Source organism: Argiope bruennichi, chromosome 10 (genome assembly GCF_947563725.1).
Source record: "Argiope bruennichi chromosome 10, qqArgBrue1.1, whole genome shotgun sequence".
Classification (NCBI taxonomy): domain Eukaryota; kingdom Metazoa; phylum Arthropoda; class Arachnida; order Araneae; family Araneidae; genus Argiope; species Argiope bruennichi.
The window spans coordinates 124,393,666-124,421,269 of NC_079160.1; the positions used below are offsets into that span (position 1 = coordinate 124,393,666).

The 27,604-nt window shown below is 32.7% G+C and overlaps 1 protein-coding gene across 3 annotated transcripts; it reads right to left on the reverse strand.

The window, feature by feature from the left end:
• Positions 1-9,462: 9,462 nt before the first annotated feature.
• On the reverse strand, positions 9,463-27,448 carry LOC129988934 (alpha-tocopherol transfer protein-like). Of its 3 annotated transcripts, XM_056097218.1 has the most exons (7): positions 27,311-27,434; positions 26,269-26,419; positions 22,785-23,017; positions 16,486-16,737; positions 15,325-15,515; positions 11,563-11,673; positions 9,463-9,918 (listed from the first exon to the last, which is right to left on the reverse strand). In XM_056097218.1, exons 3-7 carry the CDS (start codon positions 22,930-22,932, stop codon positions 9,721-9,723), a joined length of 900 nt encoding a protein of 299 aa, XP_055953193.1. In that variant the 5' UTR covers positions 22,933-23,017; positions 26,269-26,419; positions 27,311-27,434; the 3' UTR covers positions 9,463-9,720. The 3 variants fall into 3 exon arrangements, with proteins under 3 accessions (XP_055953193.1, XP_055953194.1, XP_055953195.1); XM_056097219.1 differs by lacking the exon at positions 26,269-26,419 and having other exon boundaries at positions 27,311-27,448; XM_056097220.1 differs by lacking the exon at positions 16,486-16,737.
• Between the last annotated feature and the right edge of the window lie 156 nt (positions 27,449-27,604).

Here is a 27,604-nt window from a genome sequence, read left to right on the forward strand (position 1 = left end):
CCACAAAACTATTCTCTACCACTTTAAAATTCAAATAATAATATAAAACACCATGCACTTTTTAATACCATATAATTTATTAAATAATGTACCAAAAACTCCATAATTTACAAGTAAATTTTGTGTTTTCTTAGTGATAAAACTGCATACCAAATTTCATTCATGTAGCTCTTTTCTTTTTTGTAGTTATAATGTATGTAGAAAGAGAGCCAGAAATAATTTCAGTTGACATATTTGTTTCTACAGTTATTTATAATTTGAGTTCAGTTCAAGTTCCCGTTAAATTTTACTTTTATTACTTATCATGGACAAAAAGAATATTTTCTGGAGCAGCAAAGTACCCATTTCTTTGAATAATTGGGTCTATAACATTGTTGAGATCGTCATAATATCTTGAATTTGAGATAAGGTTAAATAGATGTTTGAAACCATAAGTATATGAAGGTTTTAACTTAATATTAAACTACACAAACTCATAGACTTTCACGATGCACTCAGCCAAAGTTTTAAGATATATTTGAAGGATTTGGTTGGTTGGCCTCTTTTTGTAAAGAATACTGTTATTATATAGTGTTGTATTTGTCACAAGTAACCATTTCTGAAACACTAGTATTTTTTGTCCGTTCTTGATTAAACTTAATTGTTTTTTGCTTATTTACTTTTTCTTGTTTCTTTCTTCCTCAAAGGGTTTGTGGTAGCTAATTAGGTATCTATATTACCTATAAAAATTTAGGTAATATTGATATTATATTTAATAGAAGCATTATATTTATATGCAAGGCATCTGAAGTTGAGCCAAATAGTATTGTGGAACCGGTTATCGACTTTCCCCGGTTTTCTTGTCACACGCAAGCAATGGAAAGAGCGATGAAACTGGAGACCAAAGCGGCTCAAAATGTCTGTGGCTTAGTCGCAATAGAAGGATAAATAAGAGCAAAAATTGATTCATGTGTGAGTATGCCAAAGTTAACACAAAAAAGACAGTTAAATGTGGCAATGAAGGAGAAACAAACATTTTGTAGTTGTAACATTTGTAATCATTAAGGATACAGAAGTAAGAAAAACAACATTTGACATTAAAAAATATTTTATAACTAGTATTGTATTTTGTAATTAATAATTTTTTTAGTTGTAATTCTTATCTATGTATTTAAAATTGTCCTTTGTAACATTATACGTACGAAAAATTCATAAAAAAGTACTTTCTCAAAGTTTATAATTTTTTTTTTTTAAAAATGAACCTTAAGCTTTCTGCGGCAACTCAAGATGTTGTAGTATTGCAATCAAATTTTTCAAAATTTATTTTGAATCTAAATGTCAGCTTTTCTCTGCAATTACCAAATTAAAATCTAAACAAATTTTTTAAAGACCCATTTTAAAATTTGTGTATTTAAAATTTTTTTTTATGAATTTTAAACTCTTTGCGTCACTTTAAGATGTTGTATTGCAATCCAATTAAATTTTTTTTTAAACTAAAAGACATTCCCCCCACCCACAATTACCCAAACTAAAATCTTAGAAAAAAAAATCGTTTTCGTTCTACCCTATTATCCAATCTCTTATTTGTGAAATTTTTTTATATAAACAGCCAAATCTAATTTCCTTCCTCGGTACTGCGTAACATTTGTTGCACCAATCATATAAATAGTTACAGACAGGGAATCCCCTATGACCCTGGTAACGCAGAAACCAGGAGTGATGCAGGCATTTTTAAAGCATTATATCGTTTTCTATCTTCTCATTGGTGAAAAAAAAACTACACTTTCTTAAATTTTTTAATGGATAAATAATCGCCAGCTCACAAAATCCTGGAATATAACTAGTAGGCGTAGTCACCACAAAACTTTCTTGAATAATCTCTAAAAGACTTGTCATGACAGAGAAAGCCTTACATGGCATTGGCGTACAATAATTACAAAACATTAACTTTTGGCGTGAATTTAGCATTTTTACAGAATGTATTGTGCAATCCTTGGCGATTTATTTGACGATTAGTCCCTGGCATATGTTAATAGTATCCAAAAATCGAATCTTTGTTTGAGACGCGTTTTTCTCAACGATTGAAACAAAAATTTGACAGAAAACTGCACTTGCAGACATCACATCCCGTACGAAATTTGATATATTTAAGTCATTGCATTTTTGAAGAATAGTTTTTACATGTTCCTGAAAGTACAGAACGACATATGGTCAACCCTCATTGGATTTGGCTGAAAATTTGATAACTCTCTACACTATAGATGTTAAATCTATATACCAAATTTTATCTATCCAGCTCTCTTCGTTTTCTTAACTATTGTGTTAACGCATATTAATTCAGCTTGTGAACAAATTTACTCAAAATTTGATAGATATCTGCAAATTTGGAGTGAAGACTATATATCAAATTTCAACCGTTTATCTCATATCGTTTTTGAGTTATCTTACAGACAGATGGACATTTTCCAAAAATGAGTTTTTCGAACTCAGGGATGCTTAAAACATGGCGATTCGTCAAAAACTCGAGTTCCAATTTTTGGACGATTACTGTACTTTCTTTATACTATGCATATGAGAAAATGAATGTGAAGAAATTACCTTATCGTAGTTTCGCTTTCTGAAGGGACATTAACGAAAATGGAAGTGGAAATTTCTATCTGATAAAAATCTTGGAATTTTATAAAAGATAGCAATACTATTAAATCCAGTCGTTGATTCAATTTAGATTTAAAAAAAATTATTATTGTAAAGTGATTTTTGCAAATGAAATTTGATTAGTTTTGGATAATTATAGGATAACTGTACTTCGCAATGATTGGATTACATTTGTTTTAAGAATTTACATAAAAAAGGTGATTTATTTAAATACAATAAATCAAAAATAATTTATTTGAAACTTGTTAATCGTTTATTATTTTCTATTTATTTATTTTATTTTTTAAATTTAACTTTTTAGCTAAAATATTCATATCAGTTCTAATCTTAGTTGAAATTTGCAACACTTTAATAAAATAGAGGAATTCTCAGCACATATTTAAAAGTAAAATTTTTTGGAGTTGAATCTTTTAGTTGAGTTTATTTTTACATTTTTCTCAAGCCAAAAGCTAAAGAAATAAACGTCTAGAAACTTGTTAATCATTTTTTTATTTTTATGTTTCAAAGGCAAGCCAGAGGATGAAAAAAAAAAAAAAAAAAAAAAAAACAATCTCAAAGCAGAATTGGAATAAGATTCAAAAGTAATATATAACTCACGAAGATCCGTTGAAAAAAAAAGCGAAGTACATTTTCTATTTCATTTTTTTTTATCATGTGAGAACATGATGTTGTTTTCGTTACGGGGTTTTGAATAACTGAAGGCAACGAATAATTGAAGCTCGAAATAACGTAGGCAATGAATAAAGCATAAATGGCAATTTTCATTTTCATCTGCTTCACCTGCTTTTTCCAGTATTGCATTATTTATTATGTATGCTTCTTTGAAAACAGATGCGTTTTTAAAAGGTTGATCTGCTGTTAGAACATGGGGTTTTCACCATAGTAATCCTACGAGTCCATCTCTCCCCATGGAGTCATTTACTGCGCATGCGCAGATGATTTCCGTTATATCTCGTAAACTACATATGTTAGAGACATAGAGTTTTCACCATTGTAATCCTACGGGGTTATAGAAGATCCCCCCCCCATGGAGTCATCTACTGTGCATGCGCAGATGGTTTTCGTTATATCTCGTAAACTACATGTGCTAGAGACATGGGGTTTTCACGTAGAAGTACCCTCGGGGATCCCCTAACCCCCCCCCCACCACCACCACCAAATTTCGGATCCACTGAGCATGCGCAGTGCAGATTTTGCTTAATATTGGTCAAATCAATGTTGGATCGATACCATAGTTTCTATGGGTCTCTGGATCTCGATGACGTCAACTTCCGGTCAGACTGGAAGTTGTCATATCTCGGATTCTATGCAACGTTGAGACGAGAGTGACCCGTCTAAACACTCATCTCGGTGAATAGAGTCGAATGACATTTTACCGAATCTCTGGTCTCGATAGAATCCGAGATCGGGTTTCGAAATTTACAAATTCCAGTTACATTGCATTTGCTCGTATAGTTAGATAGTACTCGCCGAAATGCACGTAACGATACGAGTTTTACGTTGCTACTCCCAGTGATTCGCGCGTTACAGACTCTCAAAATTGTTAAAATTAGAATTTTCGAGCGAGATTTTCGACCTCGTTTTTGCAAAAACTCTCATTACGAATGGTATCGATGCACTTTATTCGATGTCCTCTATCGAATGATATCAGATTTACGTCGCTTACGTTATTATTATTAATCAAAAACGAATGATGAAAATTTAAAATTAGAAGCTGATCGAATTAAACATGAGAGTAAAATAGCTTTACAACGGGAACGAAGAAAGCGTATGCTGTGAATTGCAGATTCTCAATCGCAACATTCAACTTCAAACACAGAACGTGTCCATTTGGATTCTGAATCACAATCGTCAACGTTCAACGCAAAATGTCGCCGTTTCGATTCTGAGTTTCAAATATCGCTTTCTAGCTCTAAGCAATTCATCGAAAAAAAAAAAAAATGTTCTCACATGATAACTTGAAATTTGCGATAGCAAATTTCATTTTTTTTAAACTTTAAATAAAAAAATTTTAAATGACAATAATTTATAACAAAAGCTAATACATTTTGAAATTTGCATTCCAGAATTCCCTCGATATAACAGGGAACAAGTTATGAATTAGAGAAAAGCTGGCACCGGGAAGAAATGAATTAAAAATAAATTGTCCCTGTCCTATGTTTAATAAAAGTTGAGTTGGTAAATAATAAATAAAAATTAGTTTTTAAAGCTGAGGTAATTTTTTTCTCATGTGATTGATTTCTTTATATTGTTATGAATTCTGAAAATTGGAAGTATTTTGAATGCTTGATGTCAGTTTTGGCACCGTTTGGCAATATAACAAAATTTTTGGTGATTTTTGGGACAGACATCAATATATTTCGTCGCCAATTATATTGCCAAGATAGTCATAAGACTTGGTGATCTATTGCTGAAAATGTGGTTTGCCAATATCAATTGATAGTTGAAAACTTGGCATCGTGAAATTTCTATTCATTTCTGCATACTTCGGAATAATACACAGTATCTGAAATTTGTGCTTTAGATACGTTTTTCTCAATAGATCGATTTAAAGATTTGAAACAAAACCTGACTTGTAGTCACAAAATACCGCACTTAAATTGATATATTTAAGACATCGTGTTAACTCAAATTCGAAAATCCCGACTTCTTCTGAACAGATTTTACACCGAATTTGACAGGAATATGCACATTTGGTGTAAAATAGGGTAGAACGAAAATGTTTATTATTTTTTTTAGTAATAGTGCGGTACAGCTGTCTTTTAGGTTCAAAAAACAATTTTAAAAAATTTGGTTGCAATAATATATTATAAAGAACCTGAAATTTTTGTAAAAGAATTGAAAAAAATGGAAATTTTTAAAACGGGCCTTTAAATTTTTTTATTATATTTTATTTTGATAATAGTGGAGAAAAGTTAGCTTTTAGGTTCAAAAAGTACTTAAAAACATTTAGTTGCAATACAACAATATCTTGACGTGTTGCAAAGAGCTTACAGTTTGTAAAAAAAATTGAAAAATTATAAACTTTGATAAAATATTTTTATGAATTTTTCATTCATATAATGTAACAAAAGATGATTTTAAATACATGTATAAATATTACAACTGGAAAAAATATTAATTACAAAGTATAACAATAGAAAAAAATATTTTTATGTCAAATTTTGCGTTTCTTACTTCTGTATCCTTGAACTTGAAAGAAGTAGGGGATTGGGATTTATAGCAACAATGGCTGTTATCCCCTGTGTTACGAGCGCCTTTGGCTAAAAACTAATTTTAACTTTAATCATACTAGAGCTATAACTTGCTTTTAGAACTCTAAAATCAGCATTAACTGCGCGCGAAACCAATGTATGTTTTCGTATATGGCAACTATGCAAAGCAAGCAACTAACTATATATATAACATGTAAATAGAATTGTAATATAGATAGAGAGATAATAAGACGGAGTCAGATTAATAATGAGTGGATTATTTCACATTACGATCCCACATCTTTGAATCTTATTAGCGAAGAAACGACTGAATGAAATGAAATTCAGATAGAGTCTCAACACCCTGTTTCCAGATGAAGTTTCTGTCAGTTAACAGTAACAAAGCAGTTCCGATGATGCGATTTAGTCCATATTCGAGATTCTAAAGTTCCAGTGAAAAGAAGAGGTACAATAAAGCTTCTGTATTCTTAATGATTACAAATGCTACAGCTGCAAAATATTTGTTTCTACTTCACTGCCACATTCAACTGTTGTTTTTTTTAAATTTAATTTTGGCATATTCACACGTGAGTCAATCTTTGCTTTTCTGTATCCTTCTCTCGCGATTGAATCACAGACATTTTGAGCCAATTCGGTCATCAGTTTCACAGCTCTTTCCACTGCGTGCGTAAGACAAAGAAGCCGGGGAATGCCGATAACGGAGTCCCTCATACTATTTGGTTCACCTTCAGATGCCTTCCGTATAAAGTTTTTCAGAGAGTCACTGAAAACATATGTTTTAACAAGGGAGGTTCAGTTACGTCATTTTTAAGCCATGAGATCATGTCGATGTAATACTTTGTATTGAAGTTTATCTTTGGAACATTAAAGTTTCTGACTCTGTCTTTACTTTCTGTTCTTGCTTTTAAAACAGGTCGTGAACAAAGTTCTCTTTGAATTTTACGTTCACCACTTAACAAGGACAAAAGAATATTTTCTGGAGCAGCAAAGTACACCTTTCTTTCAACAATCTGATCTATAACGTTCTTAAGATCTCAGAGAGATAGCGTGAATATGAGATAAGGTTAAAAAGAGTTTGGAATCATAAGTACATGAAGGTTTTAATAATATTAAACCACACAGGCACATGGCAATTTTATCTCTTCTTGTCTATTTCATGGATCTGGTTGGTTTGCCTCTTTTTTTATAAAGAACACTGTTGTTCTTCGACTTTGCCATTGTCACTAGCAATCATTTCTGATACACAAGTTTTTTTGTCCGTTCTTGATTTAACTTAATTATTCTCGTAGTACTGTACTCTTTCTTGAAAGCGCTTGTGGTAGCAATACCAATATTACCTATAAATCTTTTCCTGTTAGAGCGTTGATCGTTTAGAAATTTTTGTTTCATAATTGGCACTTTTTTTTCTTTTGTACAAATCAGCAATAGCAAATAAACGTTTCTTCTCTAAATTTTACGATGGTGAAATCAAATTTATTTGAACATTTTCTGCTTTCAGACTTTAATAAATTCCTGTATTTAGCATGATAAGCTATTATCACTTTTGAAATTCTTTTGCTAGAAGCAACGGGAATAGAAGTTCTTGACCATATTTGTTCTATTATGGAACTAAAGTATCACATATTTCACTTACAGAAGGATCCTTCTCTGAAGCAATTTTGAGACTATGCCTAATATAGTAGTAGCACTTCATAACAGATTCGTAAGTAGGCAGTTCAACTTCAAGCAAATCACATTTGTCTTAACTTCACTAATTTAGACTAAGCCATTTTTACTCATTGCAAAGCACACAAGCGCACAAACTAACAAGCCAGTTATGTTAATCAGTTATACAATAGACGAAGCGGAGACGCCAACTCAATCGAATTCGGCAAATCTACTGATTTAAAACCAGGCCTTTCCTTATCACCAGACGCAGACAAATATTCGCTTTACCTCTATAACAACCTGCTGAACCACTCCTGCTGGTGTTTACGGGATTTGTCGCTTTATATTGTTACAAACCTGTAATTTTGCTTCCCATCATGAATAGTGTCATCGTAAAAAAGACCGTTTTACGACCAGTCCTGTCGCGTGTTGAGCGGATGCCGCGTCAGTGAGAGCGGTTGTTGTTGGCGTCATGTTGTGTGTGGAGTAGCCAGTCGTATGGTAGTTATACAACTAAAACTAGGGGCAGCGAGAAGTTCAGCCGTTTGGAAAGACCGTAGAGCGAAGCTCCAAGGATCCCCTCTCCTGCTGGATTCTGTCTGGCCGCTTTGTGTGCTGAGGTCGATTACTACTTGTGGGCTATTATTTACTGTAGTGTGCTGTCCTGTGTTCGTCTCGTCTGTGTATATTTGTCGTCTTTGTGTTAGTGACTTCGTGTTTAAATAAACGTGGTTGTTGTTTTCTACTGAGGCCTGCTGATTGTGTTCTCACACCATACACCCACTACAAGCGAACCGTGGAATCCGTAACAATATCTTCTATAGGCATAATGATTGCGTTCACATATAATTGGCTAAATATTGATTACATATTTATTGATAAAAGCGAGGAAAAGAAGAAAACTTTTCTCAGAGTTCAAAGTGACAGCAAATGAAATAGTAGAAAATCAAATCATAAACATTATTTGACTTCCAGTTGAGTTATGACACGTTTCAATTTCTTTCATTCCTCAAAATCTGCAGATTACTACTGGCGTGATAGGCATAATTTTAACATGATAATGTTTTAGGTTTGCAGACTATATCTAACTGCGTTATCCGACAAGAAATATAATGACTAAAAATTATTCAAAACATACTACAGAATTACAGAAAATACTATTACATCTAGACCTATCAATTTTCCCTTGTATCTATTTCTTAGATAGCAAAGGTTCACTAAGCAAAAAAAAAAAAAAAAAAAAAAAAAAAGCAATTTTGAATTAGATTTTTATTTTAAAGACAATAAATCTTTTGATTCTTTTTTTCTAGAAACAGAATTATATTTATTGCTCAAAAATTATTTTTACATTGTTTTAACACAAACGCGCACGCACTCTCTCTCTCTCTCTCACACACACACACGCACACAAAATAGTTTTTATTATTTTAATTTCAGAATCAATTCACAACTATGCTTTTTGTTGTAATTTTATTGTCTAATTTCATTACATTTTATACCCTCAGGTAACTAACAGCACACCAATTTTGTACCCACTATGTTGGCGAGAACCCATCATTGTACTGGAAGCTTCTAATGGCCATACCTGAAGTGCCCCCCCCCCTCACCATGGTGATTGTGGTGTTGAGTAATCACAAATTGACTCCTCCTATCCTCCCGAAAGCACACGGATAAAACTGTATGATCGAAACCACCGCGACAACAACACTGGCGAGAACTGTGGTATTGTCCTAAGGGCCACCATCAGCCACGATATACCCTTTTCTTGGGAAGACGTCCCGTCATCGGTGGGAAGTTGCCAACTCCCATCTCTTTCTGCACTGAGAACCAACCACCATACCGGAAGCTTCTAATGCTCATACCTGAAGTCTCCCTCCCTAAGGGGATTGTGATGCTAAATAATGATGGCATAAAAAATAAAGCAGTTGAACTTTTATTAAAAACTTTGTTACATACAGCCCTTTTTTTGATTCGCTAAGATATTTATTGCGAGGTACACGAGTTTTTTTGGTTCTTTCCTTTACTTAAAGGAACCCATGATGATCATAAACTATTCTTAAAAGTATGGAAATCAGTTCAACGCAAGTTCATCATTCAGGATCCCACACTGGCGCTCCTCTCGGAAGTTTCTTTCTTCTGCATTTACTAAATTGAGTTTATTAAACTGGAGGACAACTTTCCGCTATTTTCTGAGCATGATGGGGATACAAGTACAGAAGAAGAGCTAGTCCAACTCTAATTCATCATCTGATATCCCATACTGCAGCTGTTCTCGGAAGTAGCTCTCTTTTTCATTTATTATTGGATTGAGATCTACTAAGCTAAAGGATGGCAATTTTCCTCCATATTCTTCCAGCAAATAATCTAGAGACACTTGGTCGCGAAGCTCTTTTAAATCCGAGTCGAGTGGATAAAACACTACCTGAAAAGAAATGAAAAGAATCGTTTCATTCCGCTTTCCTTAGTTTAAAGTGTCACTTTAATTAAAACATATTTAAGACATTTTTGTTTCTAATTGTATTCCTTTTCAGTATACATTTTTAATAGAAATAAGAAAATTTCAATATTACTAAACTATTACTAATTTGGTTTAATCGAAAATAATTAAGTAAGCTAGAAGAATGTTAAGCGTATTATCCGAATTTTCATGAAACAATGGATTTCATTTTTCGAAAAGGAAAATGTAGTAATCATCAAAGAATTCGATCTCTAGATTGCGATGAATTTTGATATTTTAGATCTCTACGGGAAAAAAAATGTTTTAAATTATTTTTGTCTATTTGTGAAGATGTCAGTGTTGCGAATTTATAATGTTGTTACCGAGTAAAAATTCCAATCTGTAAAGCCGTGTTCATGGCAAGAAAAACAGTTTTGCAATTAGTTCTAACGGTTGGTGAATGGATATCGGACTGACTTTAACGACGAATGAGGCGAGTTAGGCGACAAAATTTAATATATATAAAAAAGTAAGAAAAGCTCTATTAATCTCTTCGACGTCCGTAAAGCATCTAGCGTTTAAGTAAAACTTCTGCAGGGCGGCCTTAACGCGCTTCAAGCGTTCTTTTATAAATTAAACCTTTAGAACGCTTTGTAAGTGTTTACTTGTTATCTGTACAGAAAAAAACTAATCTGTACAGATATATTTGTACTAATATATTATTAGTATATATCACTCTAATTCTTATATATTAGAGTACATAATTAGTCTATATTAGAGTATAAATAATATAATATAATTAGTATACAGAGATAAATACTAATCTGTACAGAGAAAACAACACTACCAGCGGCGAAAAACAGAGGACTGCTGAGGAGAAATTTTTGAGGAAAAGTGAGGATGGCGAAAAGATTAAGACGCGAAATAGATCCTTGCTAGAACCTTCTTTGCCCTGTAACGGAGACTATAATATACAGAGAGACATTCAGTTGAATAGCGAATCGGCAGTCAAGTTCAGCTCAAGCGAGTTGGCAGTTGAGAGTATCAGACGCTTAAAGAGGCGTAAGTAGTCTTACGAAGTTTCTCTCCTGCCAATTATCTTTGTTTGTTGTGATGATTTATAATCGTTTTGCTGCTTGTGTGGTTGTGTGGTAACTGCTTGTGTCTTTTATTGCATTTTTTTTTCTTGTATGCGCTTCAACTGTGTTTTGAGGCTTGTGCTCGTGTTTTTGTGTAGAATAAAGCGTCATCATTTGTTATTTAGCCTGTTGGACTCTGTTTACAGTACACCAACAGCGCCGAATCTTTGATTTTCGGATAATTTTTCCGTAATACTAGTTTTAAAACGGTTTGTGTTGGTGGATTTTATTGTACAGAACCTATATAATTATCTCATTAAAAATACTACTTAAAAATTTGATAACTTTACGCCTAAAGGACAGCTCAATAAACTGTTTTGAATTTCCTTCATTTCTTGCACGTCAGATGACGAGTCATACAATTTATAGATAGTTTCCAGCCAATCCACATTGTCATATTATCATGATTTCATGTCTCAGCATAAAAGTTTTATAAAATTTTATCGAATAAAAGGGGAAATACTCGATGATGAATAAACAACATACTCACCTGAGTCTGCTGCTCAAGAGGCAAAGCAGAGATTACATTTCGGTACAGAAGTTGCAGAAGTGCCGGTGTCTTAATGACATGCAAGTATCTTACACCCAAAGTGCAATCGCACTGTAAGACGAAGAATTTATACAAAAAGCAAAAGCATTAATAATATCTTAAGCAAAATTAAAACTCACATTACAGGTAGATTGAATATTCATTGTACATGCTTTTAGAAGGCCTAAATAGTACAAAAAGAAACCACAGTCATATAAATACCTCATATAGAAATTTTTCAGTTTTGTCTAACATTTCACAGACATTTACAATAGCAGATGAAAAGGAATAACTCTAATGAGAAATCAGCCAGTGTAAACTCCCTGGAACATGCTCTCTAGTAGCCATATCATTTCCTCATCTGTCTCGATAAAATTGTGGATCTTGGACAAAGCTGTGAGTACCCAGATTTTTTTTCTTGAAAGTCCCACACATGAGTGTTTTGTGCTTCATAGAGTAAGAAAGAAAGTCGAGTATGCGTTCAAAAAATCTTTTTTCAGAACTCTTGAAAGCAAAATTTGATACTAAATTGCAACTTTAGAAACAATTTCACAGACCGAAATTCATATATTTAGAAGTTGTTGCCTTTTATTGCTTTCGCATTTTGATAGATTCGAAAGTACAGATCGGTCAACCGTTAGGGAGATTCGATTCAAAGTTTGGAGAAAATCTATTCATTAGACGATAATATACACATTTCGTTTATGTAAATCATTGCATTTTTGGATTATCGTTCTTACATTCTTAAGAAAGTGGCCAACCAGGAGCGGATTTTGGTTTAAAATTTGATGTGGGTCTACAGTTTAAAGCTGCACTGAATTTGCCGTTCACCTGCAGTCGAACTACTAGATTTTTTTTATTTTCAGATTCTCCCGTAGACAGACTTCTTGAGATTGGATTTCATTCGAAATTTGATAAAAATCTGAAAATATGAAATCTACGCCATATATCAAATTTTATGAGTCCCGCTCAAAATTTTTTGAATTATAGTGTTCACAGATGCAGATAGAATTTCTGTGTCCTATTCGCAGATTCTGGGAGGTCTTAAACGTGGAGATACGTCAAATCTCGAAATCGAATTTTCAGCGACTGCAATGCTTTTTCTTTGTGTATTTCAAATGCGAGAGTGCAGAAAAGCCTGCCTGATAACTTTATGATACATTAAACCATGTTGAAAGGAGAAAAACTTTACTCCTCGTGCAGAATTTTACTATGACTGAAATCAGTGCTTAAAAATTAGTTTGTAAAGTCTTTTCAAGTAATGGTGAATGTTTCAAGGATATTAATACCTTATTATGCAATAATTAATAATTGTTAAGACAGAAGATTTGTATGCTTTGACTTCTACATGATTAGTAGGATTGAACTTTTATGTGTCAGACACTATAAACGAATTGCTAAACTAATTCAAGCATGTATTATATAGATTATGGGGAAATAACAAAGATTTGGGTTACAAAAACGCATATTGGCAGAATTCAGAAAGCAAACCTCTATACTCTTAAAGCTCTGCTTTTGGAATTCTATCAATATCCATTTTGTAATATCCCATTTGCCAATATCCATTAGCTTAAAAGTTCATTTTCCGCATTCTCATGTAGACAATTTTCCGGGAACTTAGAAATCTTTAGAAAGAAATCAGGTGAAACATTTTAAAAAATATAAAGTATATAGACAGACGTTAATATGATAGCAAATTACAACTGGAATCTTTATCCAGATATTAGTTCTCACACAAAAAGAATGTAAGAAAAGACAAAAACATATTATTCTTCGATTGGAGAAATAAAATTCTTATCACAATTTGAACTTAGAATTGAAAGTATAATGTTAACATTTCTACATTTGTTACTTTTTATCAAAATTAAATTGCTTTTTTTTTAAAATTCGCACGGGTATAATTTAACAAAAATCAAACAAAAATTTAAAAGAAAATTTTACTTGATGATAGCTAACAGAAGTCAGTATAGGTTTTAGCACACCAAAGAAAGAAACTAAAAAAATCACAAAAAATTTCCATGGAGCTGAAAAATTTATTTTGCAAACATATGTAATCTAAGAAAAAAATATTTTATATCTGAATAAAATCGAGATTGTTTTTTTTCATTATCAATTATTTCCATTTTTTTAAAAAAATATATTTTTCATGCAGTGATTACTTCTGCACTTCTCATAACTATATTACATCTTGTACTTTAATAGTTCCTGCCAAATTATTGCAGTCATAGGCGCATGTGGTGCGATAAAATCAATAGCAGCTAAATAAAAACATCAATCGATCGTAATTATTATTATTTATCTCATGATTGTGCAGATAAAACCATAGAAGATAGTAACGCTAATATCGGTTTTTGACCATATAACGCTGTAACTGGTCATATCGCGTAATGCATAATTATTTTACCATGTCTTTTATGAATAAACATAATTATCTTCGTTTTAAAGTTAAGGAGGATGTAAAGATTTAAATAAAACCTCCGTCCATTACTATTTGCACTTTTTATGATATCAAGACAAACTGCAATAAAACATTATAGGAAGTTCTACAGTGCTATAGAAAAATTATTGTTTCAATTACTTCCATAGGAAAAAGTATAATGAAGCCATTTTATATTTACCCAAAAAATAACATTTTTTTTGTCTGCCTTGTGAAGTTGTCACAATTTCCGAAAATTCGAACATACAAAAAGGTAGTTTCTGTCCCTAATATTTATGTGTTCCAGGTTTCTTATTGTACTAAATTGAAAGCACTCCACAAGTTTGTACTTGGCAGTTTTCCTTTACCTTTTACCATTCTGATTATAAGAAAATTAACGCTGGAGCTCGGCCATTGCAAATGGTTGCATTGTATAGATCATAGACATTTTACTACACTTAGACACAACTTTTATAACAATGGCTGCCTTCTTTCTGTAGGGCTTGCACATGACTTAAGTGGACATCCTTCATATACCATATCAGTTCTTGTCAGACTAGCTAATGGGACGGTGCATATGATGCGGCAAATTCAAGAGATATAAAATAAAAAAATGACTACTATATTAAGGATGACCTGCCAATTCTGGTCTGAAGTCGACCCCAATGATCATGGAGACGATGGCCCGAAGAGAGAGGAACGAGCAGCAGACGAAAAATAAGTGTTTGGGGTGGAGCTATGAACCGAATCAACACCCCCTCCCCCCAGAGCTATTGCCATGTATCCAAGTATATTGCATATATCCAAATTTATTTTCAAATACAATTGTTTTACAAGAACATGAAATAAGATATTTTTTATATTATGTTTAAACGAAAAAAAATAGCGAAAAGATTGTTTAACATCAGAGAAATATATATGTTATCAATCAACAAAACGAGAAGAGATCGCTTGAAGGAATTTTACTTGATGCAACTGAAGATGACAGAAAAGTTATAATCATATAAAAATTGAACTTATAAAAGGCTCGCAAGTATGTATACAATAAATTGTTGTGTTGAATAAGATAGCATATTGAAGAATTGAAGCAGTCATTACCACTGCATCGTCCACATTTCAAATATGATGGTGAATCATCATATTCTATAGTTTTCCCTTGTTTATTAGAAAAGAAATATAGGATTTATTAACAAGCATGACAGACTTCAAATAGTAGTACTGAACAACATGGGAAAATAAACGTATCAATGTACCTAATTACGTAATTTCAACAATGGTCTTAAAGATTAAAAAAAAAAAAAACTTACGTGAAATACATTGTAGCAAATTGGCAGGCATGTTATAATTTCTGACATATTAGCTTGAGAAAAACCATCGCAATCAACAATGACAGTTATACCGCAGAGTTGTGTAACAGAATTTTGCATCAGGGTTTCAAACACCATAAGTTCCAGTCGTATTAATTCCACAAATGGTACTTTTTGGAAGTCAACTTTCCCTGAGATACACGAAGAAATGTTTAATGAAGCTGTTCTAAAAATTAATCTTACACTGCATAATTTATACATTTTCGTTTCTGCCATCATTGTGAATATATCAAATCATATGATTTAATTTTTATATTTTTGTCTTTTTGCGAATTCGAAAATTCCTTTTATAAAGAAATATCAATTAAAGCAATAAATTCTTTTATTCATTAATTTTACTTGAAAATTTAAATTTAAGTTCAGGGTGATTCAGAAGTTCAGCGACATTTAAAAATTCAATAAATATCTAACGAATGACGATAGAAGGAAGTTGTCTGTGTGGAAATGGAATTATTAAAATCATTGAACGTCCAAATGTTTTGCGCTATTTTGAATAATTTTTATAATACTTTAAGAAAATTTTGGTTTACTGATTCAAAAAGTAAAAGTTTAATGCAGAAAAACAAAAAAGCATCACATCAAGTTTAAAGAAGGGTAATACATTTTTTCCACGTCAAATTATACTAGAAAAATGAGTTGTCGTGATGACAAATGAATAAGCTATAAAAGGATTTTTAAACCATCGATTACATATAAGTTTAAAACTAAAATAAGTCAACATCTTTATTAAAACTATACTTTATCAAGCAATTTACTCAATATAATAAAAAAAAGACTGAGAACGCTATAGCAATGGGAAATAATTATAATTATTTATAGCAATGAAAAGTATTGCTGTACAGTATATTTTTAAAAAGAAGAAAATTGTACGGTAACTAAATTGATATCAAATAAAAGAATTTTTAAAAAAATTTTATACGGTGTCAGAATAATTTTTGTACTGTAATGTATTCCGAAGTTAAAAAAGAAAACTCCGAATTATTCGTATAACTTTTTATCGTATAATTATAACTAAAAAATATTCCAAAAGAGATTTCCGAAACCCATTCTTATATTCCAAAGTTTGTTTCTGCCAAATTTAATGAATACTCTGAGACTCACCTAGTTTAATAATAACCACAGCTGATAAATTTTTAGCTCTATACGGAAGGGCTTTTATGTGGTCAAGTGCTTGAGCTGGTAAAGTGTTACTTGGAAGGTAGTTTCGGAAAATTTCCGGATGAAGGTTCCGATTAATGTAATATGTCTTAAGCCACTTTAGAGCAATGTCGAGACGATACTTCGATGATATGAGAAATTGAAGCAAAAAATTGTCATCAAGACAAGGTCGGAAACCAGTATTGTCTAGAAGACCTAATAAAAACCAATTAAGATTTTTCAAGAAACAAAATTTTTAAACAAATTTCATAAAAATTATTTTAATGCCTCTTTTATTAAAGCACAAAAAATCACTTCGTATATATGTGAACATAATTTAGCAGTTGCGTAGCCGAATAGAAGACACTTTTGAAATTTTGGACTTCGATTTATTTTACCTCGGGAGGCATAATTTACATGTAAATATAAAGCGGTAAAACATTCATCAGTTTACATCGCGACACAAGAGCAGAGGGGCAATAAAGAGCGGAAGAGACCTCCCCCCCTCCCTTAAGTGATTTTATAATGAGATTTTTATAGGGATTTCTTCGACATGTGTCGATTTAGGATAGGGAAATTTAGGTATCTTTAAAAGAATGTGTTAAGCATTAGAGATTTTTATCCCTTCACTCGGAGCGTGAGAAGAACAGAAAAGTAAACATCTTTATAGAGGGAATTGGATGTGGAATTAATAAAAAAAATGCGGAATTGGATCAGAAATTGTGAGAACATTTTAGAATTAAGATAAAAAATAAGATAAAAATTAGGAAATTAATTAAGACTTAAATTATATTTTAAAATATTACATGTATACATTTCATAAATCATAAAAACAAAAGGTAATTCAAGGTCATCAACACATGTATTCTTAATGGAATGAATTTGTACTTTAAACGGGATTATGGTATTTTCTGTAAATAGTATTGAGCAATTAAGAGACAAGATACTGCGCTCATCCCAAATGCTATATTAAATCAAAGACAAGATTGAAATCCGAAACAAAACTGAGATACAATATAATACTTTTAAAATTACACAAAATTACATTATTTGATTACATAAAAAAACCGAGTAAATTCAATATGGATACATGCAATATGAAAAAGTTAGAAAAAAAAAGTGTAATACAAAAGAGAAGTACAAAGAACATACCTCCTTACGTGTTGAGAGAAATTGTTTATTGGATATTTACGATGTATCAAATTTCGAGACTTTGGCGTCTTTGAGTGGTAAAAACTATTGGGTATGTGCAATGAAAATAACGATAGAAATTTTTTAAGAACTAAGTTTGAAATAAAAAGAAATAATTTGGTATAAAAATATATATAAGGAAACAAGTTAATTAAAACATTAAAACAAACATTAAATTTTGTATAAAAGTTGGCTGGAAAAAAATCATGAAAGAAAAGAAATATTCAGGCCAAATTTTGTATTTTGAGGTTCGTAATAGACCATGTTGATATAGATGACTTTCCGCAAACTGCAATTGCGCAATTGCAGTTTGAGGTCTCCGTTATTGCAAAGTCTCGCAAAAGGGATTGCACATCGCTTTGATACGCAATCCCTTATTTATATTTTCAAATCATTAAGATGGGTTCAAAGACAGAGCAGGGATATTACTAACAATAAGATTATTTTTTTCATTTCTTGATTTGAATTTTTATTGAATTCGTTCCGTAACATATTAATCCTTTTTTATAATCTGATTTATCGTGCTAATAATAAATTTGGAAGGAGATAATAGATTTAAAAAAAGTATCTAAAAACAGTAAGTTTGAATTCATTAATTTTGTTATAAACATGCATTTTAAAATTTCTTTACCTTCTATAATTAGAATATTGTTACAAATCTGTAATGTTGCCTCCCTGCACGGTTAGTTCAATCACTGGAAAGACCGTTTTACGATCAGCTCTGTTGGGTGCTGATCGGGTGCCGAGTTAATGATCTCAGAGTTTGGTGACAAAATAGATAATACTGGAAACTTTCAAAATTTTAGCGATTCAGCCAAAAGGAACCGATATATGTCTGATTGGTCCAGAACCTTCTCCTCCTAACTCCCGGGAGCTATAAAAGGCCGGTAGTCTCAAGCCGAAGTCAGTGTCACATTTTTTTCATTTTCTCATTCCGTCTCCAGTCATGGAAGGGAACGGACGTTCTGAGAGAGAGCAGATGCTCAAGTAATTTTTCTAAGAGCAGTAAAGACGCTTGTCCGTCAATTAAATGAGTAGGATTCAATGATAACGCTGATCCTTCCCCAAGGGGAACTAACTACTCATACAACCACACAGTACCATCGGGAACGGACAACAAGTCAAGTACTGTTGCATCTCCCAGGGCAAGTAGCTATTCTAACTGCAAAGAAAAAAAACCCAACAGAATCCTCCTAAATTCATTAATACCAAATATGTAAAGGAAATAGAAGCATGGATGGAATAATATAAATTAAGTAAAAACACCAACGACAATTACCCCAACTTTGAAATAGACCTAGCTGTAAATGAAGATAAACAAATGGACATCGACGACACATCTCAAGTAAACCTAAAGTAAGATGATACAAACAATGTTAACTTTCAACCAGTAAACCCAAAAAAGGCTGCTAAAATTAGGAAAACTGAAGAAAAACCCGAAAGCATTGAGCCAAAACCAAGATACCCAAGAAATTACCAACAATAGACCTGCTACTATAAACCTTAAACTCACAAGTAACTACAATATCACACTCCAAGAGATACACAGATAATTCCCCCAGACGGAAAATAAACTGATCAGAAATATGATTGCAATCCAACCAGCTAATGAAGAAGAAAGAACTAAAATCATTGAAATGTTAACAGAGAAAAAGGAAGAATTCATTCTATCCGAAAACTATGAAGAAAGGCCAATAAAAGTTATACTGAAAGGACTCCCCCTAAATGCAGATAAGGAAGAAATCCTTAAAGAACTCGAAGAAAGAAACTACATAATTATTAGAATATCTCAACTTAGAAACTACAAGATGAAAACCCTATACCCAATATTCCTACTCAAAATCAAGAAGTTTAGAAGTGCTCTCAATATCTACAACGAAAAATCCCTCCTCCATCTAAAAATCAAAATTGAAAGTTACCGAAGAAAAACAACCGCAACCATCTGCTATAACTGTGCAGGCTTTTATCATTCAGCCAGGAACTGTATACTAACACCCAAGTGTATTAAATGCGGTGGTACACACGCAACCAGGAGTTGCAGCATAACAGAAAAAAATCCAAGACCCAGTTTGCGTAAACTGCAAAGAAACAGGACATATAGCTGCTTGGAAAGGTTGCATCAAATTCCCCAAGATAACATCAATAAATGGAAGACCCTCCTACGCAGAAATAACGAGAAAAAATCAAAGAAATCAAGAACCTCAACCCATCTCCCCACCTCGAAAACAGAACACGGAGCCTACTTTGACAGCTAATGAAGAATTCCCCTCCCTCCTAGAAACCCTGGAAATCCTAAAAGAACTAAGAGAAGTACTTAAAGAATTCCCTAAATTAATAGAAGCAGCCAAGTTAGCAAAGAAAACAGACAACAAAGAAGAGAAAAAGATGATTATCCTCAACGCTCTGATCGGCTAAGTCCCACCAAAAGCAAAGTCATCCCTCTGCAATAACCCGGCGTCCTGATTCGTCACCTAAGAACAATAGTTTATCCCTCACCGAACTCAGAAAACCGTCCTGCATCACCCTCTCCTACTCTCCTGACAGCCTGCTTTTCTATTGGCCAAGACATCTCTCCCACTCTCCCTCACCTGCAAAGAGCAAATTTCGTGTGAAGAATCAAGGCAATTTCTCTCCTCCCACCGTATTATCAGGAACCACCACAGTTCATGCCATCATACCTAAAACTCAAGTGTAATCAGCCAGTTATGTCATTAAGGGGATAGTCCTATTCCAAAGACGGGTGCCCCGATAAGCCTACCATCGAAGATCGAAGCCGAAATCAGTGGTAGTCATGAAACGAGTCATGGAAAGAGACGGCGAATAGTTGGATCAATCCCTCGAAGCATAAACGTTGTGTGGAGCTCAAGCGTTTGCTGAATTGATCTGTGTGCCGAGTCCTGGTGTTTGGAAATAGCATCTAGTAGTGTAGTAGTGAGTCGGCAGTTGGATATAGCTAAAGTGAGGAAACAGTGGAGAATTGTAGACATTTGGAGAGACCGTAGAGAAAATCTACTTAGATTCTCTCCTTCTGCTGAATTCTGCCTGGCCGGCTTTGTATGCTGTGGTTGTTATTACTACTTTTAGGCTACTGTTTGTTGCAGTGTGCTGCTGTACGTTGCCTGTGTTGGTCTCGGCTGTATATTAGTATCTTCGTGTTTAATAAACGTCGTCGGTGTTTTCTACTGAGGCCTGCTGATTGTGGTTTCTTCATAGACCAAAAAATCGGAAAAGAACCACGGAAGAGTTCCCGTAATAATATTATAGGATCTTCTTAGTTTCTCTAGATAAATAGCTTTGCAACGAGAGATAAAATCTTGGAAATTAAATATAATAAGATAGCCAATGTCACAGGAAAGCAGAGTTACTTAGAACATATGGGATTTCATAGAAGTGAAGAAATAAGTTGGCCAACACAGAAGAAAAACTAGTTCCAGTGAGAAGATTTTTATTTGTCGGAAATATCTTCTCCGTTGAAATTAAAGTTATCGCGAATGCAAAGGAGGTAAGTTCTTGTAATTTTGGAATAGAATTACTTGCATTTCGCAGACTGAGGAAAGCAACAAGACTCGATTTGCAAAATTCGGAGCATAAAATAAATGTAATTTTGTTTTATTTAAAATTAAGAAATGCTAATATTTAAAATTAGGCAGAAGAAACCCCAAAATGGAATTGAAGATTAAACATTCAGAACTTCCGTTCTAATATTCCAAACATAAAACAGCAAAATTTAAGAAGCTACTGTATCATTATAGAACACTTCTGCTTTGATTATAAAACAATTACTAACAGATATTTTAAATGAACAAAATATTAATGCTTTGAACTCGACATGTTGACGAACGAAAGGCGAAACATCGAGTACTGGAAGTGGATGAGATGATAAAAGATAACTATGGAAAATATTGTCACAATTTATGAACCGTATATAGACATTTTAAAACACACTTGTATAACACAGTAAAGGGTCGACATTTTAAATGACAACGAATCTCAAAAGAAGTATCATCATTTAAATTGCAAAAGACCGCATGTTAAAAATTCTATTTAGCTGAAATCCAATAGTTAGTAATCTTTCGTACTGCGAAAGCAAGTTACGTTGCTGAAATAAAAAAGCATGATTGCCGCATTCTACGGCGAAATATATAGTAAGCAGAGCATACACAATCTTTGAAATATCAAAAATAAAATATAAAAAAAATCTATGAATTCTTCCGTTAAAATGAACATTCTTTTAAACCTTCAGGATTTAATTTTTAAACATGATACATTCTTTACATTGTTTACTTAAGCAGCCGTCTTCCTTTTTGGCATTGGCGACTTTGTTTCTATTGGCGATACAAACGAGTACCGATTATTGGATTCCATTCAAATAGAATTTTTGATATACGACATTTTGAAAATTGGGTATGTTTCGTTTTGAAATGTGTGCTGTAATTTAGTAAAGGATTTATGACATCGCTAACATATCTTATTACAATTTCCTAAAATACAAAATGTGATGTTTATAAAAATAAATTGTCCGAATATTTTGAGTTATTTTTTTTAATATTTCTAATTTTACTTCATCGGCTTTCAGAATGCAATTTTTCTTCGTCGAGAAGTGAATAAACTTACTTCAACACATCAGCCGACATAAACCAATAAAAAGACAAGGGATACAAACTATCGATTTAAGTATGAGCACTTAATAACAGTCCAGTTAAATCTCCAGATATGGCTCATATGAATTATTGTATTTTTAGAGTGTTGAAAAAAAATGTAATGTGCCAATCAATTATTTTGAATGCTTTGGGGTATAAAAGAACGGAAAAAAATCCTGTAGGAAATTTTACTAAAACGAACTTAAACGAAGAAATAAAGATGAATAAGTAATATAAATAACGATAACGAAAGAAAAAAACCGCCATATATTATATATTAAAAAACTACTATTTCCTTTTTATTGTATTTAGTAATGTCAGCTAGTTCGAAATGCGTTGATTTACTTTTTAAAAATTTCTGTTCATTTCTACTGTTGCTGAAATGATACTGAAACTAAACAATTTTTACGCTAGCAGATAAGCCATACATACTTGCAAGCATACTTTTCAGTTCATTTAAACTTCGGGTTTTTATTCCGGGAACTTCTCCGTAATGGGCTTTATTCCTGTTCAGGCGCACATCATCGATTTCGACGTCACTGAATTCCAAACTTTCCAGACAGGTAGCCATTTTCAACATAATTTGAACATGTGTAGAAAATTTATCGCCTTCTTAAGTGGTTTTTTAAAAACAGATTTATGCATAAACAGCATATAATTAAGACCTGAAAAAAATGAAATATTAATTGTGTGTCTGATAAGCAAAAGCACAGGTTTTCGATTCAATTGCGGTTAGAATTCTAATCTTGAAGATGTATGTACTTCTTGATATATTCAAAAATGAGTTGTAGAATATCCAAAAATATTTCGATATATTAAAAAACTGGCTAAAGGAGTTCTTATTGCCTTTAGATTGAGAGAATTTCATGAAAGCAATCCTATCCCTAACATCCGATTATTAAATAGGCAAAGTAAGAAATTGCTTGGGGGGGGGTTACATCTTTAGAGGGTGTAGAGCCTCCGCGACTTTTTTGTTGTAATTTGAAGGTTATTTAATACTAAAAAATATGCAATTGGACTTATTTAAATTATACTCAAATATTATTTAAATTGTGGACAATATTCTAGCAACATTCTGAATTAATTACCATTTGAAAGTTTTCAACTGTGCTATTTTATAACTCTAAAAAAGTATGGTGCATCAAAAGTTAAAAAAATGCCCGTTACTATTATTAAATATTATTTAGATTGTGATATGAAAAGTTTCATGAAGTGTTTATGAAATGCACAATTGAAAATTAAATTTCAATTGAACATTTTTATACACACGATATACTTAATCCATTAACACTATGTGAAAGTTATATTACTAACTTTACACTTTAACAAGTTATAGAGCTAACTTTATTGTGCTAATTTTATGAATCTGAAGGCAAAAGGGATTATTATGTAAACCCTATAAGTTTTCTACGAACTGGGAAGTTAAGCGAATCAGCGTCCAATTTGAAAGAGTGGAATAAAGCTCTTGCCATCGAAGGACAGCTCGTAACGCTTCAAAAAGACACTGGTGCTGAAGTGAATATGTTGGCTTTTAGTATTTTCAATCCATTTACCTCAAAATCCATAACGAGTAAATGCGGTGCGATGTTAAAAGCTTTTGGAGGTGCCGCAATTAAACCTGTATCTATTCTTTAAACTGTATTGTTAATAATATAATTGATTTTATTATAGTATAAAATCCACAGACGAAATAATTATTCGGTATTAATGAATGCTCTAAATTGCCTCTCATTCACTTTGATAATGATCTTGACCTCATAGTTAAAAAAAATCAGATCATTATATAAATGCGTCATTTACTACTACCCCCCCCCCCTGTTTTCTTTCATAGGGCTAGAGCGTCTTCTCTGTGATCCGGGCGTCTCGGATTCGAGTCGCGGTTCGGCCATGGTTCTTCTTCTGTGTTCTATCTGTGAGTAGTGTGAATGTCCCCCCCCCGTAAAAAGGTGTTGTGCAAGCGAATGTGACGCATGAAGTAGTTAAGTCGTACTCTTTGCCCTAGTGCTACTGAAAAAACAAGATACGCTCTCTGCTTAAATCGCTGACAGACAACTGTCAGTGGGCTTGTAAAGTGCCATAAGTCACAAGAATTTCTAAAGATGACTTTAGAAGTTCTTGTGACTTAGAAAGGCAAAGTTCTTGTGACTTAGGCAAAGAAATATAAATCTACCGGGTGATCCAAAAATCTGGAACAACTTTAAAAAATAATAATTCGAAAACGAATAAAGATAAAAAGAGATGCAATTTGCACCAAATAAATGGTAAAGAAACCGGATTTTGTATGACATATTAAAAAAAAAGTGTTCTGTTTTCCACTAACAGATGTCGCGGTAGTGTCACTGATATTGGATTATGCAAGGAGATTATGATATTAGAAATTTTTATTTGACAAACAGAACTCTGACTCAAATAACAAGTAGCTGAAATTTACAACTGTTCAGTGTGCTGTTCATCATTCAGCAGCACAGCTGTCAGAAGGGGAACAATACAGTTAACAGCATTCAACAACATTTCCTTTAGTATTGCAGAAATATGTTGGCGGATGGCTTTTTTCAAATTTTCCAATGTTTGCGGTTTGTAGCGGTATACCCTAGATTTCAAGTAACCCCATAGCCAAAAGTCACAAGGTGTTAGATAGGGAGATCTTGGAGGCCATTCGTTTCGACTGATAATGTGATCCTCCCCATATTTTGAGCTTAGCAGTCGTTGCACTGGCACAAACATATGCGGTGGTGCTCCATCTTGCATAAAGGCGATTATCTGTAATGCCTGACGTGTTTGCGATTCTGGAATAATCTTATTCTGCAACAATGTTGCATATCGCTCACCAGTGACAGAAATCGTTTTTAAACCCGTCTCGGTGACTCCCTCGAAAAAAAAATGGACCGATTAAAGAATCAACCTTGACACAACCACACCAGACACACTTTTGGTTGATGCAGGGGTTCTTCAACAAATGCATGTGGGTTTTTCTGTGCTCCACACACGACAATTATGTGTGTTAACACTGTCAGACAGTGTGAAATGCGCTTCATCTATCCAAAGCCCAGTGTAAAACCAGTCGTGCTGCTGTTCCATTTTAATGAATACCCAATTCGCAAAATCTCGTCCCAGATGAAATCGCCAGGTTTCAGTTCTTAGTTGTGCTGCAGCTTGTGCAGATATCGTTTCAGTGTTATTCGCAATGCTCTCCAGACAGATCCGTAAGACACGTCTGTCTGCCTCGACACTTCTCGAGCGCTGCATTCCCCGTGTGCAGAAACGGCTGACATCGATTGAACACTATGTTCGACTGTCGGGACAGCAGTAGCAGATGCTGTAGTTCGGCCACTTCTCGGGCGTGAAGCCAAAGAACCTGTTGCTTCAAATTTCTGAATCATTTTGGTCAATGCAGAGCATGTCATTGGTCCTTTACCATCTCGCATTCCTTTCATGCTACGATATGCTCGCAATGCCAGACTGGAACTACGGCTTTCTCCACTAAAGATAGCATTTCAATGCCTTCAATTTGTACGAGTTGATGAGTCCGCTCTTTTTATATTATTTGTGTTGCTTGCTTAATCCGATATCAGTAACCCTACAGCGCTTTCTGTTAGTGGAAAACAGAGCAATTTTTTTATTGCGTCATATAAAATCCGATTTCTTTATCATTTATTTGGTGCAAACCGCATATTTTTATCTTTATTCGTTTTTGAATTATTAATTTTTAAAGTTGTTCCAGACTTTTGGATCACCCGGGATTTGAAAGTATGAGAAAAATTTAACGATACATATTACTATTACGATCATAAATTACTATTAATTATGAAACGAAAGCGATTAAAGTTTCAGAAATTAAAAGATAAAAATATTATTATTAAAATAGACAAACCCAAGAAATGAGTTAGCTATAATTTAAAAGTAAATGGTACTGTACAGATTTGTCTAGATCCTCAAGATCTTGATGAAGATGAGTTTTTCCAAATACCGTTAGATGGAAAAAATATCATAGAACTCTACAATTTTTGTGCAGCTTTTAAATATCATTCATTTTTATTATGGGAATTTCATGTGCCCTTGAAAGTTTCCTGAAAAGAAACCAAGAGAATCTATTATTATTAATCTATTATTTATTTATTGCAACTAATTCGAAAAAAGAACATGTTGAAATTTTGGCAAAGTCGTTCTTAATATAGGTTTAATTTAGATTTAAAAATGCCATTACATATGTATATTTAGTTAGAATTTTTATTTATTAGTTTTGAACGCGACTTAATTTAGATTTAAAATTAAGGTAGTTCTGGTACTCTAATGCACAATATTTTTTAATTGCAGGGATATTATATATATATTTTTAACTTTCATTGAATTATCTTTTTGTCCAAAAAAATATGGCGTGTATTACATCCATAATTATAATTTTAAGACGTTTTCCTTGCACTCAGACCAACAATTTATTATTTTTAAAACTGACCATAATTTTTAGATGTTGCAGTGGGTAGAATAAATATATAAAAAGATATAACTACATTATTTTTAAAATGAAACACAAAATCTCATAATATTTTCAAAGAGTACATTATTGTTATAATAATAAATTTAATAACATACTGCCTTTTTTATATGCAATCTATTTTTTTTATAAAACAACCATTACTTTGCTTTATTCACTCATTTTTTAAAATTATTTTTCTTATTTATAAAATTAAATTTATTTCTCCTCTTTCACTTCAAAAGATAGTTGACACGAAGTCCAGCGACATGCTTTATACTGTTTTAATGATTATTATAAAACGCTGAAATAAAAGCAGACTTTTTTAAAACTAGTGACAAAAGCCAAAATTAAATTAATATATATTATGTATTCACTAATAACAAATTAAGACAAGCTTATGGTGACAAAATTTCCAATACACTGTTTTTCCCCAAGAAAGTAGAAAATAAAAGGAAATTAAGAACATTAAATGAATTGTACATACCTGTTTTAATACAGTATAATCTTCAGATTACGTTAGTTTTCAAGTAACGGGTAAATGAAACTGACATCCTGCTTCAAAATGAAAGCCTTCCCACTCAATTATACGAAACAAAAGTCGCTTTCAAGTTCAGCCACATCGAATGAATCAATCATCGAAACTCTTATCTGAATGAGAAAAAAAATCTTGTCTCGTTTCTTTTCTACGTATAGCTGAGTGTGCTTGCACACGCAATAATGCGGGAAGATAAAAAGTCAGATGTGGTTAGAAAAGGGGAAACCCCGTATCGGCTTGTAA

What these genes read in the sequence shown, in the direction of transcription:
- LOC129988934 (XM_056097219.1), bottom strand. Translation starts at nt 22,932, where the DNA reads ATGTTGAAAATGGCTACCTGTCTGGAAAGTTTGGAATTCAGTGACGTC. An exon ending in ACTGAAAAGTATGCTTGCAA is followed by an intron (nt 16,738 to 22,784) that starts GTATGTATGGCT and finishes GGTTTTTATTAG; the next exon opens with GTCTTCTAGACAATACTGGT. An exon ending in TTTGCTACAATGTATTTCAC is followed by an intron (nt 11,674 to 15,324) that starts GTAAGTTTTTTT and finishes TTCGTCTTACAG; the next exon opens with TGCGATTGCACTTTGGGTGT.